Source organism: Mytilus galloprovincialis, chromosome 5 (assembly GCF_965363235.1).
Source record: "Mytilus galloprovincialis chromosome 5, xbMytGall1.hap1.1, whole genome shotgun sequence".
NCBI classification, from domain to species: Eukaryota; Metazoa; Mollusca; class Bivalvia; order Mytilida; family Mytilidae; genus Mytilus; species Mytilus galloprovincialis.
The window spans coordinates 8,989,892-9,012,840 of record NC_134842.1 but is presented as its reverse complement, the minus strand read 5'-3'; the positions used below and the strand labels follow the sequence as shown (position 1 = coordinate 9,012,840).

At 32.1% G+C, this 22,949-nt stretch overlaps 1 protein-coding gene across 2 annotated transcripts; it reads right to left on the bottom strand.

Annotated features, from left to right (window-relative positions):
* Positions 1-9,057: 9,057 nt before the first annotated feature.
* LOC143075080 (uncharacterized) lies at positions 9,058-22,935 on the bottom strand. 2 transcript variants are annotated; one of them, XM_076250368.1, is made up of 7 exons: positions 22,799-22,935; positions 19,176-19,368; positions 18,557-18,747; positions 16,033-16,153; positions 15,320-15,528; positions 11,485-11,649; positions 9,058-10,987 (listed from the first exon to the last, which is right to left on the bottom strand). In XM_076250368.1, exons 1-7 carry the CDS (start codon positions 22,811-22,813, stop codon positions 10,415-10,417), a joined length of 1,467 nt encoding a protein of 488 aa, XP_076106483.1. In that variant the 5' UTR covers positions 22,814-22,935; the 3' UTR covers positions 9,058-10,414. The 2 variants fall into 2 exon arrangements, with proteins under 2 accessions (XP_076106483.1, XP_076106484.1); XM_076250369.1 differs by having other exon boundaries at positions 15,368-15,528.
* Between the last annotated feature and the right edge of the window lie 14 nt (positions 22,936-22,949).

The following is a 22,949-nucleotide window of genomic DNA, read 5'->3' as shown; positions in this document are numbered from 1 at the left end:
CTTTTAAAGAAATATGAACGTTTTAGCTGGACCGATGAACAACAACGTGCATTTCAGAATGTTAAATCATCCCTGCTAGATTCTCCTATTCTGGCCTTTCCAAACTTCAATTTACCATTTAGACTTGCTGTAGACTCTTGTTGTAAGGGGATTGGTTACGTGCTATATCAGAAAATGAGCGAAACGGATGACATTCGTGTTATACGATTCGGATCTAAGGCACTTAGTAAATGGCAGAAATCATATGGCCCAACAAAGCTAGAATTACTTGGCATGGTTACCGCCGTTTTAGAATGTTCATCATACCTACGAACAAAGCCGTTTGTTATAGAATGCGACCACCAAGCGTTGAAACCGCTATTTAGCAACCAACTGAAAGGCGCCATTTATGAGCGATGGATTGCTATTTTGCAGCAATATAATTTTGAAATTCAATACAAATCTGCGAGGGAAATGCAAGTTCCGGATGCTTTGTCACGATGCACGCAAAAGACTAATAACGCCTTTGAAAGTCCAGACGAGCAAGATCCGTATTTCCCATATGAACCGGAAAATACAGGTCAAATAATTGTTCCAGGAGGTATTCAATTGACCACGTTATTACATGACTCGGATACTAGCGACAGTAAAAATTTACAATTGAACAATATTTGTCTGCCTGCGCCAGTTCCGATGTACACCGTCGATAATAGTGTTCCACGCAAAAATGTATTGTTACAGGCACAAAATGAATATGATGCCGACACTGAAGACATTGATCAACAGTTTGCACGTGTAGCAAAGAAACGTAAACCGCGAAAAACGATACAACTTTACCCACGAAAGAAATATAACGAAGTGAAAAAATCAGAACCTTTTAATAAACTGACCGATTGTGACTCAAAGCATACTCAAATATCGATTTCTGATCAGTTGAACCAGTTTGAAAAAGTTTATCAACAAATCACTCAGTCGACTAATTTACCAAAATCGGATCAAATATTTGATCAAAGTACTGATAGTGCTACTTCTCAATGTGATGCAACATTTTTCAATCAAAGCACTGAAAGTTCTCAAAATGAAGAGCCAGACAAAATATTTAATCAAAGCACTGCAAGTGATAATGTACAGGATTCGGACAAAATATTTGAGCAAACTACTGACGTTAATGAAACGCAGGTTACTTATATAAGTGAAAATGAAATCACGAACAATTATACCAACAAACGAGACTCTGATACTGGTATTGATAGTGATCCAAATGTAAATATTTTGAAATCGATTGACATTTTTAGGGAAAAAGGATTTAGTATAGAGTCGATACATGAATTGCAGCGCAATGACACAAACTGCAGACCTTTAATTCAGTATCTTGAAAGAAACGAACTACCAAAGCTGCAGAAAGAAGCCCGCAGACTTCTTTTATTAATACCAAATTTTCACTTGATCAATGGAATATTATTTCATACACGAAATAGGAAATCAGTGCGTGCAAAAACAATGAATAATTTTCAGCTAGTTGTCCCGGAAATTTCATTGAAAACAATAATTGCATTACATCATGATTCGACATTAGGTGGACATTGTGGTATACAAAATACTCTTGATTTAATCCAAGAACAGTACTATTTTCCGAATTTGAGTGAAAAAGTAACTGATTATATTCGTTCATGTCATGAATGTCAAAGCAGGAAAAATACCACTCTAAAAACAAAAGCGTCCATTACGTCATTTCCTACGCCGTGTGCACCATTTGAAGTTTGGGAAATGGACCTTCAATATGGACCCGTTCCTGTCTCTCGAAGTGGCAATTCTTACATTTTTACTGCAATTGACTTATTTAGTAAATACATGTTTGCAGAGCCGATACCTAACACTGATCCGTTAACAGTCGGAAATTCTCTTTTTAGATTAGTCACGCAATTTGGAGTTTGTCGAACTATCGTTAGTGATCAAGGATCGGAATTTATTGGTAAATGTTTCCGAGAAGTTTGTCGTTTATTGGATATTATTCAGGAATATACCCCTAGCTTCGCTCATCATTGTTTGGGAGCATGTGAGAGACCTCACAGAACTTTATCGGAAAGACTAACACCGTTTATTGTAAAAGGAAAACCATGGGAGGACGTATTACCGGGAATAGTATTTTCGATGAACAATACGCCAAACCAAAGTGTTGGATTTTCGCCTTTTGAAATAGTGTTTGGGAAAAGACCCCAATTTCCGTTGTCTCTACATATTAAGGACACCGACTTTTCGTCTGTACCTAAAGATTGCCATACGTATCTGAAACAGCAATGTGAAAAATTAAACATTATACGTACTGAAGTCGAGAAAAATGCTATCAATTCAAAAGTTAAAATGATGGACCGAGTAAATAAGGACAAAATATCAAATATTTCATTTAATGAAAACGACTATGTTTATTTGTTGAAAGAGCCAACCGGGTCAGGACAAAAATTTAAGAATAAATTTGCCGGTCCATATGTGATTTCTGCAGTAAATAGCCCTCATATGTACACCCTGAAGGACCCACACACGAACAAAATTCTATCAAAGTCAGTGCATATCAATAGACTGAAATCTGCGTATGTGAGAAAACCAAATCCGTCAAAATATTTTATGGACCCTGTTCATACGAAACTAGACGATGTTGAAGTCCAAGATTATACATCTATGGATGAGGATAATACGCCTGTTAAGGACAACCAGAACACCAATTATGACAATTTATCTGAAAATACTTCCGATTCTGATAATACAAGCAAATCAGACAATATTTTGATTGTTGAAAATAGTACAGCCATGTCTCGCCCAAAGCGCACTAAGAAATTACCCGCTAGGTTCAAAGATAATAATTTCATTCATTTTAGTGAGGTTGACGTATCTAGCGAATCAACGTCTGCAAGTCAGTTAAAAGTGAAAAGATTTCTAGCGCACAAAATTATGAATGGAAAAAGAGCGTATCTTGCTCATATAGTTGGTGAACCAGTCCAACACGCTATGTGGCTTCAAGAACATCAGCTTGGACCAAAAGCAAAGGCCAAATTAAAATCTCGACCTCCGCCAAAAATTTAAACATTTTTATTGTCATATCATCATCTTTATTTAATTAGCGTCCACCATTTATGTACTCGTTAGATTTATCTCATGAGTACATGCGCGATACAACTGTATATATATATATCTTCACAAGTAGACTATTTGTCTGTGAGAGTTTTCTCATGACTACATGCGCAATACAACTGTATATATTCACAAGTTGCTATTTGTCTGTGAGATTGATCTCATGACAATTTAATGAAGTAGCTATGTACAACGTAACATTTATCGAAATTTGGAACATCGACTCATGATATTAATAATTTGTCAAGGATCTGTGTTTGCCGTCTGTATTTTATTCTTTCGCAAACTTACTTGTGAGATTTATCTCATAGTAAGATATCCGTTATACTGAATATCCGTAAACATGGTAAATGAAGACCAAGAGGCAAAAGAAAAGAGAATGGTGAACATTTATTGTGTGTTCCCTATTATATTTTGTATTATTATGCATTGATGTTTTATTATATCATTCCGGCATCACTTACATATATGATTATTGCAATATTTTGTATTGATTATTGATAACATGAATAATTTTGTTTGATAAACATGTTTTTTTTGTAATGAAGCTTTTATTAGAATTTAAAGGCAGTTAGCCTAAATTACTTTTGAAAGGCAAATTCATTGACTTTAGAACATGTAGTTAAAAGAAGGGTTTTTTTTGTGTTTTTTTTTTTCATTTTGAATATAGGATTTTGCGTATCGTATAAAACTTTTGTTTGTAATTTCGAAAGTTGCAAGGATTAGTTAAAGACTTAATCGTATTGTCAAAACTTTATAAAGAAAACTACACTTTATTTTAAGAAATGAACATTGTTTTTTCTGTAGTGCGAATTGTTAGTGAAATAAGTTTAATACCCCCAAAACATGGAAATTGGAATAGTAAGGCATAGATAACCAAATGAGATTGTATGAATACCTGTCAGTGACTTTTATATGTTAATCACGAATAACCTGAGTAGTATTGCTGTGAATAGTATGGTTCACGAGAAATTCAGAGTGCATGAGAGTTTTATGATCTGGTCTTATCTTGTATTTTTGTGTGAGACTCTTTGAAAGTGTGCATATTTTATCACGTTTAGCATTTATCTACAAAATAATAGTAAGGTCTCTGGTGATTTCATAGTAATTTATATCATATGATATTAACTGTCACGTTTATGACGAACAAGATATTTTCTATACATGTAGTACTCTGCAATTTGTTACAAGATGCTTATTCCACAAAATTATCCATACCAGTTACTTGTTTGTTTTTATATATTGAAAGTTGAGAGAATTTTGAATATTATGAAAGTTAGAAAGATATATTGGTATTATTGATCATGTATTTTATTTGATTATGGTATGAATTCCACATATGCAAAAATTCATTGGGAATTTTCTTTCTGCCGGGGATGTTATATATTTAGATATATATTATATGTTTATGTGTAATTCAGTTTATATGTTTTACGGAACTGTACAAGTGATGTCCGGAAACGCCTTTTTGTTTTACTCTCTCTTTTATTAAATGTCGTCAACGTAAGACGTGTTTTTATTGCTTGAGCTAGTCCCAACCCAAAACTTATAATTAAGACGAGGCGATATCGTTACATTGGTAAATCTCCTGAAAGACTCAAAGTCCCATAGTTTTTTAAAGATAAACGCATAACAACAAAATGAAACTGGTGTATTCTTTTAGAAAAGAACATAGCAACCATACATCCGTAGATAGTGTCCTACATCTCTGCCAAGGTCCAGCCGATCCTGAAGGTTTATGCTTACAAAGTACATGAACAAAAAGATGGCTTGACAAAAGAAGTGGTGGTTTCTGTCCAATAAACCATCTTAACTTTGTATTTAAGGAAGCACAATACCAAGATCTTTCATCCACAATCAGACATCTTTAAACTGATGTAATTCCACTCATCCTTCTTAAATTTTATAAATGAGGTACCAAAAGAAAGAAGAAAGATTAATCTTTCAAATTGTGATAATTTCATTATGACATAATTATTACATAATTAATTGTTATGTAATTAGTTGCTATATTATGATGTCCACACTTGAATGAATTTAGCTTCTTTGTTGTTCATAGCATCCCAAAATATTTTATAGATTCTTGCACAACACAGTTTGACTTCCAATATGGACATCACAATATAGCCAACTAATTACATAACAATTATGTCATAATGAAATTATCACAATTTGAAAGATTAATCTTTCTTCTTTCCTTTGGTACTGCATTTATAAAATATAAAGAAGGATGAAATAAATTACATCAGTTTAAAGTTATCTGATTGGGAGTGAAAAAATCTTTGTATTGTGCTACCTTAAAGAGGGATGGAAGAGGAAATAAGTTAACATGTTGTTTCATGATTGACTAGTTTTATTTGCAACTTATAAATTGTTAAAATAAATTAGGATGTGATATCCTAATAGATGTAATTTTTTTTTTCAAAACAGTCATATAGTTTGCATAAAAGGAATGTGGACTTTCAACATTTCTAAATTTTAGCAGTGAGAAATCTATTGAAAACTGTTGTTCAGTAATGTCACAAACATGGTTTTATGTTCAGTAATGTCACAAACATGGTTTTATGTACAGTAATGTCACAAACATGGTTTTATGTACAGTAATGTCACAAACATGGTTTTATGTTCAATAATGTCACAAACATGGTTTTATGTACAGTAATGTCACAAACATGGTTTTATGTTCAGTAATGTCACAAACATGGTTTTATGTTCAGTAATGTCACAAACATGGTTTTATGTTCAGTAATGTCACAACATGGTTTCTATGTTCAGTAATGTCACAAACATGGTTTTATGTTCAGTTATGTCACAAACTTGGTTTTATGTTCAGTTATGTCACAAACATGGTTTTATGTTCAGTAATGTCACAAACATGGTTTTATGTTCAGTAATGTCACAAACATGGTTTTAATATTGATTTTCTCAACTCTATCATAAAAAAGGGATTTTTTTCTTGTTCTTGTTCAGAAGATTTCCAACTCCTACAATGTACTGAAATTTAGATTTAAACTTTTTATTATGTTATGCCTGATAAATTGACTACAAATGGTTGTCTTAATGATAAATGAAGTTTTATCTATAGTAGAACCTTTCAACATTTGATCATTTCTACCTACCATGAGTTATATCTATAGTAGAACCTTGTAACATTTGATCATTTCTACCTACCATGAGTTATATCTATAGTAGAACCTTGTAACATTTGATCATTTCTACCTACCATGAGTTATATCTATAGTAGAACCTTGTAACATTTGATCATTTCTACCTACCATGAGTGTTATCTATAGTAGAACCTTGTAACATTTGATCATTTCTACCTACCATGAGTGTTCTCTATAGTAGAACCTTGTAACATTTGATCATGTCTACCTACCATGAGTTGTATCTATAGTAGAACCTTGTAACATTTGATCATTTCTACATACCATGAGTGTTATCTATTGTAGAACCTTGTAACATTTGATAATTTCTACCTACCATGAGTTATATCTATAGTAGAACCTTGTAACATTTGATAATTTTTACCTACCATGAGTGTTATCTATAGAACCTTGTAACATTTGATCATTTCTACCTACCATGAGTTATATCTATAGTAGAACCTTGTAACATTTGATCATTTCTACCTACCATGCAATGTATAATCAACAACAAAATTTCTATTTGTATGACATCAATATTTAAATAATTTAAATTAGGAAGCATTCCTCAGTTGCATGATATTTTCCTTGCTTTTAATTAAGATAACCGATAACCAGCTTTTACATGGTGTTCTTTGTTAATTATCTATACTATTATGGTTTTATGTTCAGTAATGTCACAAACATGGTTTTATGTACAGTAATGTCACAAACATGGTTTTATGTTCAGTAATGTCACAAACATGGTTTTATGTTCAGTAATGTCACAAACATGGTTTTATGTTCAGTAATGTCACAACATGGTTTCTATGTTCAGTAATGTCACAAACATGGTTTTATGTTCAGTTATGTCACAAACTTGGTTTTATGTTCAGTTATGTCACAAACATGGTTTTATGTTCAGTAATGTCACAAACATGGTTTTATGTTCAGTAATGTCACAAACATGGTTTTAATATTGATTTTCTCAACTCTATCATAAAAAAGGGATTTTTTTCTCGTTCTTGTTCAGAAGATTTCCAACTCCTACAATGTACTGAAATTTAGATTTAAACTTTTTATTATGTTATGCCTGATAAATTGACTACAAATGGTTGTCTTAATGATAAATGAAGTTTTATCTATAGTAGAACCTTTCAACATTTGATCATTTCTACCTACCATGAGTTATATCTATAGTAGAACCTTGTAACATTTGATCATTTCTACCTACCATGAGTTATATCTATAGTAGAACCTTGTAACATTTGATCATTTCTACCTACCATGAGTTATATCTATAGTAGAACCTTGTAACATTTGATCATTTCTACCTACCATGAGTGTTATCTATAGTAGAACCTTGTAACATTTGATCATTTCTACCTACCATGAGTGTTCTCTATAGTAGAACCTTGTAACATTTGATCATGTCTACCTACCATGAGTTGTATCTATAGTAGAACCTTGTAACATTTGATCATTTCTACATACCATGAGTGTTATCTATTGTAGCACCTTGTAACATTTGATCATTTCTACCTACCATGAGTTATATCTATAGTAGAACCTTGTAACATTTGATAATTTTTACCTACCATGAGTGTTATCTATAGAACCTTGTAACATTTGATCATTTCTACCTACCATGAGTTATATCTATAGTAGAACCTTGTAACATTTGATCATTTCTACCTACCATGCAATGTATAATCAACAACAAAATTTCTATTTGTATGACATCAATATTTAAATAATTTAAATAAGGAAGCATTCCTCAGTTGCATGATATTTTCCTTGCTTTTAATTAAGATAACCGATAACCAGCTTTTACATGGTGTTCTTTGTTAATTATCTATACTATTAAACGAGAAGACCTCATTTTGTGTGTCGCTTCTCTTCTTTCCACAATAAATTAATCAACACTCTTCTGTGTCCTAGGTACAGTGCATAGTCGCATTTGTCATCCATTCAAATGATTATTCAGATTGAGTTATTTTGGGAGAAAAACAAGAAAAAAGGCATCCGGATATTGTCCCATCATTGGACGAAATTTTAAGTCAGATTAGACTTCCGGTTTGCGTTTTTCTGTATACTTTGAACATACATATACTACGAATAAAGTGTATTTTCAGAATTCTATCTGCTATCATTTTCAAGTTTACTATCCACAGCGGTCACAAAGTTTATCAAATAGAGAGGGTCTGTATACTATACATATCAATGACCACCATGGATTGATTAGTAAACTTAGAATTGAGAGTAAATACACTTTATTTATATAGTAATGATTGCAAAAAAAAGAAGATGTGGTATGATTGCCATGTTGAGACAACTCTCCACAAGAGACCAAAATGACACAGAAATTAACAACTATAGGTCACCAGACGACCTTCAACAACGAGCAAAACCCATACTGCATACTCAGCTTTAAAAGGCCCCAATATGACAATGTAAAACAATTCAATCGAGAAAACTTATTTATGTACAAAAAATGAACGAAAAACAAATATGTAACACATAAACAAACGACAACCACTGAATTAAAGGCTCCTTTCTTAAATGTTAATAACATACTACATTTTGTAAATGTATGTTCATATTGAAATTGATAGAAAACCAAAAATTGGGATTTTTGGAAATAAAGGAGGAGGGATAAAAAAAAAAACCATCTTCCTATCTCCAATAACCTATGATACTTTTGCTGAAATTCTCCAGTCATTCAATATTTTACAAAATTCTTCCAACAATACTTTACTTACTTTAAACTACACTCTGAATGCCCACAATTTCGTCGGTGTGTTCTAGTTCATATTGAAATTAAAAATAAGAGAAAAATATTTTTATTTTACAATCAAACAAAGGACATGGTTTAACAAAATAATAGTAAATAATAAATAAACAATGCAAGTATAACTGGCAATAACAACTTGAAAAGGATTTCTGACTGAATGTGTAATCACTTACAAGTTATTTGAAAAAGTTTAATTTCAGCCTCTTTCATTTTGGAGGAAGCAGGATAAAATGTAAAACTGCTTGTGAAATACAGCCTATTACAGTAAATCAGGTTATTTGGTTGGAGTGTTATTTCTGTGCTTTTACCCAAAAACAATTGGTTATCAGTGTATCCAAAACTCTGTCTGACCGACAAAATGTCAGAAAAAAAATCATTCAGTCAGATAGAAATTTTTAGATTTTTGATGACAATAAGAAAAGGTTGAATTCTTTTTTGGTCAGACAAACCCTAAAACAGTTTGGCACAGACTGCCGTCGGTTAAGTTTGGGTACATGTATATTAAGTTTGGCACTTGTGGAAAGTCTTAAATTTATCAGCTCTTATTTTAAAATTCATTTGTCATGTTTGTAAATGGATATTACCAATGGCTTTGGTTAAGTCAATATTAGACATCATTACCATACATAATTTTTCATCACAAAATTACAATTTTTTTTACTAAAAACAGCAAAATATCTATGAATGTCTGGTACTTGAGTAGAAGCCACATTGAGATTAAAAGTAGGTCTCTGGAATGGGACTCAGTTGTAACTAATCAATATACATCATAAAACAATATTCACAAAGTAACAACCCAATTTTATTAAAACATTATTCAAGTTACTACCATCACATCGAACTGAGGACATAAAATAAGAAAATCAAAGGGACATAACTGCGTCTTTTTTAGATGTAATGTTTAGGTGTTATGAATCAAAAATAATATTTGTAACTTTTAAACCCAAACAAATCTTTCACATTACAATATGAAAACAGAGATAATGATTTCCAGGAGAATACCACCAAAATATTGATTCTGTAAAAATTAAAAATGGGCTGTTTAAAATGTTCGTAAAATGAAAGATAATTTAAAAAAAAAGAGTGAATAAAATACAAGATCCTAATGAATTTTTATATTTTAATTCAATATTTGTCTTACGATGAGTATTTTTTGGTGTCTATTTCACCATGGTTAGTTCCCTTTACAATGGAAGAATGGTTCAGTCTTACCAATAAAATAAATGCATAGATAAAATGTCACACACCTTTCTCTCTGATGATTGAATACATTTTATTTCTTGTAAATATTTTTCCAACCTTCAATATGAAAATTTGATATATTTTATTTCTTTAAGATGTCATTCCAATCTTCAATAAATGTATTATAGTATTATTTGTAATGTTTTGATCATGAAATCTTGACACGTTTGACCATTGGTTCACCGATTGTTTCTACACTATCATCTGTCGCCATTTCTACCATTACATTAGCACACTTAGGATCACCAGTGTCTTCATACTGTATACACACAACGAAAGGATCACCCGAACCACTTTTCTCAAAGTGAACTTTAGTACCCTCTATTCTATGTTCAGAGTCAGTAATATCATTATTGCCATTACATATGTTTTGTGTGATAGTCTCCTCTAAGTTCATACTTGTTGGCATATCTAAGTTAGAACTTGAGACATTGTCTGTAGAGGAACACATACTAGTGGCAGGGGACACTTCCTGTACAAGTTCTATACTGTTTTGTGGCAGGTATTGATGGTTCTCAGTTGACATTGTATTTAATATTAAAGGAACAGGTTTATATTCACGTTTAAGATTAAGTAAATGTTGATGAAGTAAACTCCGGTGTTGATTTTCCATTTGTTTAAGAATATTTTCTATATTTTTGTCGAGCGGTACACTCAATTGTTCTAAATAATCTTGTTCACGCTTCTGATAGTCAGCTATTTCATTTCGTAATTCATTAACCTACAAAAAAAATGTTAATAATGAAACCAACTTCATTAATAGAGGTTAAATTGTATGTAAGAATGATTAACCCTGAAAAAAATAGCCATAAAACATAGAAATGCGATAAGATTGTAAGTAAGACAAATTTCCACTAGATTCAAAACAACTTGGATACAAACAACTGTAGACCAGTATGTCTTCACATACTCAGGTTTGTTAGTTAAAAGTTCTGCCTTGTAAAAATATTTTACCAGTGTTTGTAATTTTTCACTTTTAAGTTGTAAGATTTTGCCTGTCTAAACATACCTGTGTTTATTATATTAAAATATTCGTTCTAACTTGTATGATTGTTTTACCCATCCAAGCTTACCTGTATTTGTAATCTGAATATTTTTTTCTGGTACAACTGTTTTGCCTGTCAAAAAGATTTTTTTTATTTGTTCCGTCTTTACTTACTTGTGTTTGCAATTCAAATATTTCTAACTTGTAGAATTGTTTTTACTGCCTTGACCTACCTGAGATTGTAATTCTGATATATCTGATTTATAAGATTGTTCCAATAAGATTTTCTCCACCTCTAGTTTTTTATATTTCTGTTTAAGATCTTCTAATTGATTGTCCGTATTCTGATCCTCAGCGATCTCTTTTTCTTCCTCTATATTAACTTCTATGTTCACTTCCTAAAAAATAAGGGAGATAATTCAATTAACATCAGAACTTTAGGAAGCGGGTGTATGACATGGTGTAAAACCACTGCAACCCATCAATTTTGAACTGGTGACCAAATATGAATCATTATGTTTAATAGCATCAGAGAACAGTATTTCAATTTTTTTCAAAGTTCTTTTTACACATTGAAAATTCAGTGTTGGGAAAACATTCAGTAGGTTTCTGACAGCTCATGCCTTACAAATCTTTATTTTCAAGTAAATGATTGAGTATGAAGTCATTCTGTATATGCATGTAGATGATGATTTTTTTTTTTACACACTGAAAGAAGAAAACGTGATTGCCTTTTCCTTAAGTAAAATTTATCACATTCAGCAAACTATAATTTTTCATTATAAATCATATCACTTGTTTTCTCAGTTAAATTGTTTTATATTTGTTATTTTGGGTCTTTATAAAGCTTGCTATGTGGTATGTGTTTTGCTCATTGTTGAAGGCTGTAGGGTGACCGAAATGTGATAACTTCAAAATCATTTGGTCTCTGTCAGAGAGTTGTCACATTGGTAATCATACCATATCTTCTTATTTTAATATATATGCAAGAACTAATTATATAAGTATCCATAGATTTGCCTTTTATCTTTATTGGACAAGGATTTCTGTGTTATGTAGAGCATGAAGTTTTGGGCATGATGAGTAATATTTATAGTTCACTTGGTAAGGCCAACTAAAATTAATTAGTAGATTTTCATCCAAATTTTTGAAAAAAATGGGGCGGGTGGGAGGATTTTATTTTTTAAATTTTATTTCATATGAAACCTTGTCACGTGTTATTCATATAAGCAAGTGTAATAATAAGCTTATATCATGTAAATACATCCATAAGGTATTGCGTATAAGACAATAATAATCAAAACCAAGGAGTAACCATAGACTCATAAAACAAAAAGACATTTACATCAACAGTTGCAAATAATAAATAAGAAACAACACGAACTCCACTAAAAACCAAGAGTGAAATCAAGTGCTCCCGAAGGGTAAGCATTTCCTGCATCGTATACGGCACCCGTCATGTTATTTCTTTGTTCAGTTCGGAAATGATGGAAGGTTGTTATGACTGGGGAAGAATATCACTAAGATATGATTTCTGACACACTTTTGTCATAATGGCCAACCAGCTCATGATGGCGACCATAAAATTGCTTGAGTGATGACCAAAATTTGATTGATTCAGTCCTGTCTTAGCATCTTTTGAGAAAGCAGTAGTCCTCGTGTACTTCGAGCTATCTCTAGAGTAACGTATCAATTGAGACACATATACTCCATATACAGGGGTGGTACGGGTCCTACTAAAATGCGCCTGGGAGCGCCCGGGTGAAGAAAAAGCGCCCGGGGAAAAGAAAAAGCGCCCGGGGAAGAACAAATAGCGCCCGGGGAAGAACAAATAGCGCCCGGGGAAAATATATAGATATTTTATTGGCATGAGACAACTTTGTGTCGATGAAATAAGTTATGTACATTGATTTTTTTTTTAAATTTTAGACAAGTAATTTGCAAATTCAGAAAATAGACATTTATAATAAAGCACAAAAACAAGTATGAATGTTTCGATTTCTATAACAATAATATATGAATACTATTTCGAAAGACAGATAATAATAGATCACACTTTATGCGGAATATTTATAAAATGTAAAACTTCAAAAGACATGTTTTTCAAAAACAAAATTATTGTAAAATGAAAAATGTAATTTTTTATTAAACAACTTAAATTTCACAGATAAATATTTATTAATTTTATCTAATCAAAATTAAAAGAGTTACACATAATAAATCAGCAAATAAAGCAGTACTATACATGTACATGCAGTAGTTAAATGAAGGGGGTAAAAAGCAGGAGTTTGGTTTAATTCAAAACTAAGCATTAAATCCCTGATAAGCATAGACATTAAAACAGTCAAAGTTTTAGTTTTATAAAAAGATATAAACAACACTTTCGATGTAGCATCGTACATATCCCCATTAATCATTGTTAATATTAAGGACAAAACAAGCAATTTTTTTTTAAGGAATATTTTATTATTTTATTCTCCCGGGCGCTAATTTTCCTTCCCCGGGCGCTATTTCTTTTCCTGGGCGCTCTCGGGCGCTCCCGGGCGCTTTTTAGTAGGACCGATATACAGGTGCCGCTTTTTTAAATTCGTTAATATATATCTCTGATTGTCAACCACTGTTCTACATGTAATTGCCGCTTTTGAAACCTATTTTATAGTTAACAGCAGAAATGTGGAGAAATGCTCTTTTCAGTTGGACTATACCTACATCAAATGTATTTTGCTTTCTAATTGTTGTCCTAATAAAATGAAGCAAATGCATTGGTATGCAACAGGAGTACGATAAGTACAGAATAAAATGAAAACTCAAACAGTGTTGAAATAATAGGGTTGGTCCTTAATATGCAAGATGCAAATATAATTACAATATAGAACATAAAGTTGTTTAAAGACTCTATCGAGGGTATTGGGACAAAGGATGTTTGCTGTTTTTCTATAAAACACGAAAGGCATGGCTAAATCTAAATCTAAGAGCTTGCTATAAATTAATAAATTAACAAGAATGTGTCCTCAGTACACGAATGCCCCACTCACACTATCATTTTCTATGTTCAGTGGACCGTGAAATCGGGGTAAAATCTCTAATTTGGCATTAAAATTAGAAAGATCATATCATAGGGAACATGTGTACCAAGTTTGAAGTCGATTGGACTTCAACTTCATCAAAAACTACCTCGACCAAAAACTTTAACCTGAAGCGGGACAGACGGACGAACGGACGGACGAACGAACGAACGGACGGACGGATGCACAGACCAGAAAACATAATGCCCCTCTACTATCGTAGGTGGGGCATAAAAATGCGTATGTTTGTCGATTTTCTGAACTCAATATACCATGTATAAAAAGTCCCCTTTGTGTCAATTTCTTTATTCCAGTCAAATGTGTTCCACGATTCTTACGCTTTGGGGTTCCATTCACAGTCCAAATTTCTTGACACAAAGTCATTGTATAAATAAAATAAATCCAAGGTGTTCTACTCGTTTACTCACAAACATTTGTGTCATTTGTGACATACGGCGATTTGCATTCTTGGACACAGCGTAATACTCGTAAACCCGAATATTTCACGCCCTTCTCGTAATCAATCTATATTCTCGGTAAATGATATTGTCATCATAGATCAGCAGAATATATTGACTTAATTATTCAGTAAGAATACTCTTAAGAAATACGAAAACCGAAATTTACCTGCATTTGAAACAGAAAGTTTTACATGAAACGAAATTATCGACGGTAACCGGTAACGGAAATGAACAAAATCCGGAAATCGTAATTTTTTCAAAAATAAAAAAAATCGGGGCGGGCGGGGATGAAAATCTATCAATAAATTTTAATTGGCCTAACAGTCAGCAGAAAGACATGTCAATCCTACTGCAGGCAATATGCTGACTCCTAGCCAAACACTCATTGCTCTTGCTCCTTAATGTCACAAACTTAGCCAAGCAAATACCAATTTTAAAGTCTTTGGTTGCACTTGGCTTGTTGGAACCCAAGATCTCTAGCACTAAGCAAAACAAGTAACCACATGACCACTGAGACGGTTCATTAGATACAAGATACTTACATCATTAGCTATAACTTGTGTAGGCGGTTCCTCTTGTATTATACTTACATCATTAGCTATAACTTGTGTAGGCGGTTCCTCTTGTATTATCATTATATGATGTGTCTGACCATTAGAACTATCTACAGTTTCCTCAGCAGCAACAGATGTATGAATTTCACCTGACTTTACATTAGTTAAACTCACTTGGGTAGGATGGCTTATTGTCGCTGGAAGATAAAAGTAAATATTTGAAGCATTATCAATGCTGTAATCCAGTGAATTAGACTTGAACAACCTCAATGTTAACTTAATATAAAACTACATATGAGTTATATGTTAAACATCAGGCTTTTTAAATATTACTTATATACGTTTTTTTTCTCCAGAGGTGTCAATTCATACTAATTTTACTAATTTAAACAATTTTTCTCTCCAACAAACTAGTAATTTTTCTAAAGAAAGGAGATGGTTAACTATTTAAAAATATTTTCTTATATATATATATAAACCGTATATAAACTACCAATAGCAAAAAATATTACGTGTTTAAGTGTTGCCCCATACTGTTAGAAAACTTCTTTCAATGTATATACTGTCAGTCAGGGGTACTACTTGTACAAGTAATTTTTACTCCTGACTCACTGTGTTTTTCTAAAAAAAAACACAAAACAGAGAGGATTCATATAGATAAAACCATAGCTGTTGACACGTGTTACATGGTTGTTACTGACCTAGTTCATGTCCAACCGATGTAGACATGACAGCTTCTGTAAGGGCTGGATGGATAGAAAGACCGGTACTATCAACAACTGTAGATGTCATCTCATCTTCATATTTAGGAGGATACACTTCCTGAAAACATAAAATCAAACAATAGAAAATGTTAAATATCTTTTTGTAATCATTCACTTAACACTGCTAAAAAGTATTCAATACTACCAAAAAATTTAAACAAGATACATCATTTACAAAAATTTTGATATACTTTAGCTAAAGGTATTTCTACTATAAAGAAGTATGTTTCTTTAAGGTGTCTCATGTGGAATAGGTTTTGCAAACCCTGATGGAGCACCTGAGATCACCTTAAGTTTTGGTTTGGTTCATGTTGCTAAATCTTCAGTTTTCTACATGTTGTATGTAGAGTTTTGTGGACTTTCATTTTTTGCAATGACTTAGTCATTTTCTCTTTAGTAGTTTTTTTTTAGTTTTGAATGTACCCTTGGTATTGTTTAAAATTGAGAATGGAAATGGGAAATGTGCCAGAGACAACAACCCGACCATAGAAAAAAACAACAGCAGAAGGTCACCAACAGGTCTTCAATGTAGCGAGAAATTCCCGCAACTGGAGGCGTCCTTCAACTTGCCCCTAAACAAATATATACTAGTTCAGTGATAATGAACGCCATACTAATTTCCAAATTGTACACAAGAAACTAAAATTAAAATAATACAAGACTAACAAAGGCCAGAGGCTCCTGACTTGGGACAGGCGCAAAAATGTGGCGGGCTTAAACATGTTTGTGAGATCTCAACCCTCCCCCTATACCTCTAGCCAATGTAGAATTTTGCTTATTTTTTTTTTTAGTTATTATCATGATCAACATAAGGGCTGTTCCAAAAATAAATGTATGGGGGAAGAAAGGCACTTTTTATTTGACTCCACTATGCATACATTTTAAATTGGATATTTAATTAAATGTTCAAGCAATCTTTCTTAAATAACCACCACCAATCAAATTTTAATAAAAGTGCCTTCCTTACCCCCATACAATTAATTCTGGAAAAACCCTAAATACGTTAAGCATAAAAGATATGTCTAAATATTAAAATAAGAAATGACTTCTTTTTTTTTTTCTTTGTAACCTTCTGTTTTATTTTCCCCAGAATATGTCATTATATGTGCAAACTCTCATTTCTTTATTTAAAATTTGTTTTAACATACACATTTCCCATTGATCTTTTCATAAATCACATTCTTGAATTTCGAAAAAAATTACCATTTCTTTCTTTTATTAATTTTCATAAAAATTCTTAAATATTTGCAAGTTATAAATCTGAGTCCTATGCACTTTAATCTAATTATATTTCACATATTTACCTGAGCAATTTATAAGTTATAAATCTGAGTCCTGTGCACTTTACTCTAATTATATTTCACATATTTACCTGAGCAATTTATAAGTTATAAATCTGAGTCCTGTGCTCTTTACTCTAATTATATTTCACATATTTACCTGAGCAATTTATAAGTTATAAATCTGAGTCCTGTGCACTTTACTCTAATTATATTTCACATATTTACCTGAGCAATTTATAAGTTATAAATCTGAGTCCTATGCACTTTAATCTAATTATATTTCACATATTTACCTGAGCAATCCGAGTCCTGTGCACTTTACTCTAATTATATTTCACATATTTACCTGAGCAATCCGAGTCCTGTGCACTTTACTCTAATTATATTTCACATATTTACCTGAGCAATTTATAAGTTATAAATCTGAGTCCTGTGCACTTTACTCTAATTATATTTCACATATTTACCTGAGCAATCTGAGTCCTGTGCACTTTACTCTAATTATATTTCACATATTTACCTGAGCAATCTGAGTCCTATGCACTTTAATCTAATTATATTTCACATATTTACCTGAGCAATTTGAGTCCTATGCACTTTAATCTAATTATATTTCACATATTTACCTGAGCAATTTGAGTCCCATGCACTTTACTCTAATTATATTTCACATATTTACCTGAGCAATTTATAAGTTATAAATCTGAGTCCTGTGCACTTTACTCTAATTATATTTCACATATTTACCTGAGCAATTTATAAGTTATAAATCTGAGTCCTGTGCTCTTTACTCTAATTATATTTCACATATTTACCTGAGCAATTTATAAGTTATAAATCTGAGTCCTGTGCACTTTACTCTAATTATATTTCACATATTTACCTGAGCAATTTATAAGTTATAAATCTGAGTCCTGTGCACTTTACTCTAATTATATTTCACATATTTACCTGAGCAATTTATAAGTTATAAATCTGAGTCCTGTGCACTTTACTCTAATTATATTTCATATATTTACCTGAGCAATCTGAGTCCTGTGCACTTTACTCTAATTATATTTCACATATTTACCTGAGCAATCTGAGTCCTATGCACTTTAATCTAATTATATTTCACATATTTACCTGAGCAATTTGAGTCCTATGCACTTTAATCTAATTATATTTCACATATTTACCTGAGCAATTTGAATCTGAAAAGTGGTTTGTGGATTTCTGAAGTGGGTTTTGTAATGTTTAATAGCTTCATCTCTTCTGTTGAATCCATTACGACATTTATAACAATGCCAATGTGCTCCTTTAAATTTTTTCTCTCCTTTTATTATACCAACTATGTCACAATGATCACAACATCGTAGAATTTTCAAACCTGGAATTATAAAATAGAAATTGTCAATACAGATTTGATGTTCAAAGTTTAACTGATATTAAAACAAATATACATGTCTGCATGTATTGTACAGTTTCTATTACATACATACAGTCTTTAGAATTCTTATTTTTTCCCCCTCTTAGACTCAGTTTTGTGTGGAGCTTTTTTTTTTTCAACTTGAACTTTTGAGTTACAGATCAGAGTGAAATATTTAAGCCGTATGAAATGTAATTATGTTATTTACATGTTAAAAGTGTTTGTAAATTTGAAAATTCAGTAATGCAAATATTTTATTCACATAATTTATTTTGCACAAAAAGTTTATTAACCCTTGTACAGGTTTCCATTGGTTAAGGTATGTGAATCCAGGGAAAATATTTTATGGTGTTTTTTTTATAGTATCTATACAGTACAATTATATTTACCAGCAAAATCTATTCCTTTATCTACATGTTTAACTCTATAATGAGCCTTGAGTATGACTGGGTCATGATACAGTTCTGTCTTCACACAGAATGGGCAATGCATGTGTAATGTACCATCACCACACCTTTGATCTGCACATCTCAAAGGAGTCAAATTATTTTCTGTACCTTTAATCCGAACACTTGGATGAGTCTGAAATATCAAACAAATCACAACTCATTTATATATTATAGATTTTTACAACTTTATTGATATCACTATTATTTCATCCTTACTTTTGAATATTTACAAAAATGTATATATCTAGAAATATTTTGCACCAACAAGCAAACAAAAGCTAAGAATTTGAATATACGCAAAAATTTCTAGCTGTCAATTACATGGTAAAATTGTGTCTCTCTCAAAGGCAACAAGATGATGAAAATGGCTACAGCGATATGATATTGTAGAAATTGTTGCAGAACTTTTGTTTAGAGATAACAAATTTAAAATAGCCTTTTCAAGAAGTCATAATTATTTGGAATGGGTGATATTTTGTTTCTGACTACAGAGTGTCTAGCCTAGTATCCTGGCTCACTGCTTGACAGCAGAGCCAGGCGGAATAAAAAGACATAGTTTTGTCAATTGGATGTAAGAAAGATGCAAATGAGATAGCGTCAATTCTTGCCACTGCGGGAAATATTTGTACTGCCACAAATTTGTTTAAAATTATTTTTATTTCATAAGAAATGTACGATGCAGTCCGGCATATCCACACACCTAAGACTTATGACTTCACTTCATTCAACTAATATAACCAATAATTGGATAATATTGTGTTAACACATTCATAACATACTTTCATTTCATAAAATCTTCTGTTTGTATGCTTTCACCCTCAAGATTTTGTGTAATGTGTTTCCAAAATTAGGGAAACCCCTGTTCTAAGAGTTTCTCCAATTTCCGGTGATTTCGCACATGCCTTCCAAAAATAGCTTATTTTGAATAATGGAAAGATTTTTTACTACGAAACAAAGCTGAATTTGAACCAAGTACACTGCCAAGGATGCAGAGCAAAAAGTATTTCAATCTGATTTAAATATGACTCAAATAAAACAAGTTTTATCTGATGATGTATTTTTTTTAAATGGAAATTGGCCAAATATTGAAAATCACGGGATTACAGTTATTATTCAACCCTTGAACTTATCAATTTTATTCTTATTTACCCCTCGGAAGGCTAAAACAATAACAAGAACGATTTTATTTGTGCTACTGTTTTGATATGACGAAACCAGCTAATGCGCGGCAGAGCTCCAGATAAGAATTCACAAATTGGGTTTTTTACCCTCCATTTTCTTATATAATTGGGTGATAAAGTTTTTTAATTGCATTATCAATTCCAATTAACCCCTCATGTTAATATCAAATTGGGTTTTTCACCACCAAGCTTCTTAATGTATTGGTTTTTTTCATCAACACAATATTGAATATTTAGTCAATACCAACCCCAGATTTTTTTCCATCTTAAATATGTTTCTTTCTTTGTTTAGTTGTTTTATTTGGTTTAGGGTTAGGGTTATTTGCCAGCTGTTTTATTTGGTTTATTCACTGAGGAGCAATTGTAGGTTTAATTTGTGTTCCGTTTCAAACCTTCTGCCAGTTTTGTATTTTCTCATATAAATTGTAAAAAAACGGATATGCGTATTCACAGGCACTCGTCTTATACCTTTATATAATAAATTCTGAGACCAGTGCCTGTGTGTGTATTCATTAATTAACCGTTAAATGAAAAAAAAATAGTATATAAACTCTAATTATACTTGAATTTTTTTGTTTTATTCCAATTTTCATAAATCTGGGTTTAGTTGTCTTTTATTAGAACTTTTGGTTTCTGATGCTTTATCATGTCATAATTGATTTGGCCTTTCACTTTTTCCAACTGATTTCGTTTTTGAGGAAATCCTGCTTTTATTAGCAATGTTCTCGTAAAGGTACGCAGACACGCCCGTGTGTTCGATGGACGCTTCCTAAAAACACTGGCTGAGTCTTGTTATTATCATAACTTTCCCTCAGCTTTTCAAAAGAAGCAGTAAACATGCTTCTATTCAATATTTTTACCGGACATTCACTTTCGTTTTAATTCAATGTATGTTATGATAAATCCCGAGCAATGCGAAAAAAATATGACTACATGACAAACGCTAATTGGATAAATGCCGAGAACATTGAAATGTTTTCAAAAACATGTGTACCTATTGAGCAACGGAAAACTATAACAGGGACCCATTTCAGCTACTCGATGCAGGGATCTATTTTTAGAACGAAAGGAAATTTCCAATTATAAATATTATAAAAATAGTTTACGCGACGACTGTAAACAGATAAGGGTAAATAACGCAAATGGTAGCCAATAAAAGGGTTGAGAACTCATGGTTTTGGAATATAATTGGGTTTTCCTTTGAATTAATTGGGTTATAGAACACTGCAATGAGCAATTGCATTGGGTTTTTTATTATTTGTATTGCGTGATCACGCAAATACGCAGATTATCTGGAGCTCTGGCGCGGTATCAACAGTTGCACGGACACCAGGGACTCCACTGTACATTTAAAATAATTTAGCAAATCTAACCCAAACGTTGTTGATTAACATCATGAACATTGTCATTCATTATAAATCACCAGTTAATTAACGATTAATTAACGGTTTGTTTCTAGAACACACACATGGGAAGTTATTTAGTCCTGTTCAGCACTCATAGTTGGTCATGTGGATTGTACTACACCTGGCCCTATGTATGAAGTATTAAATATGGGACAGGATGCCAGCTTTAAAAAGAGTGTCCTTCCAAGAGGGTGGTAAAGGGTTATTTTCGTGCAACGTGATCGCCGTTTTTTATTTCACGTTCAACGTGTTTTTACTTTTTTATTTGACGTTCAGTCGTGCAAGACGGGTGCCTCGTTTAACGTGTTCTGCTTATTTAATTTTACGTGCATCGTGATTTTCAAATACTTATTTTGCGTGCTCGGTATTTTTCAAATACAATTCAAACACTTGGAAGGAATCGACAAGAAATACTTTTTTAAAAGCTGTAAACCAATTATATCATAAATGTGTATACTAAATCGGGAATATCAAGTAAAACAAAGAGTTAATATGTACAAGAAGACAGTGATTCAGTCTCAAAAGGTTCACATAAAAGTATTTATTTTTCGTCCAACATTCATTACAGAACTATTTCACGTTTAACGTGAAATTATGTCTTATTTCACGTTTTTTTCGTGCAAGCACCCCCCCTTTACCACCCTCTTCCAAGTAGTTATTTCCCCATTGTCCTTGGTAGAAAGATGTAAAATTGAAACAAATTGAGAACATTTAATTGAAGTTATTTTTTCTGGTTAAATCAAGGACGTGTTAGTTATACGTCCTTGGTTAAATGTTGTTATGTCCACCATTAAGCTACATTCTATGAATTGCTTGAAAGTACATATCCAGAAAGTGTTTCTCCCACATAAGAGATCATGCAAAAATGCATGGCTGGATTTCTGAATAAAATCATAAATTGTTAGCAAAATTCACTATCGATTTACAATTTTTCATGAACTATAAAGGACTATAAAGTAACATGTTACTCGCTTACAACATAAGTATTCATTGTCAAAGACAATGCTTCTGTCAGCTAGAAGCAAATTCAGTTTGGAAAACTATGAGATTAGTGTCTCCTTCTTTCTTTCCTTGTGTTCACGTCACCAATATATGTCGACAAGCGCAGAAGGATATGAACGTCACTT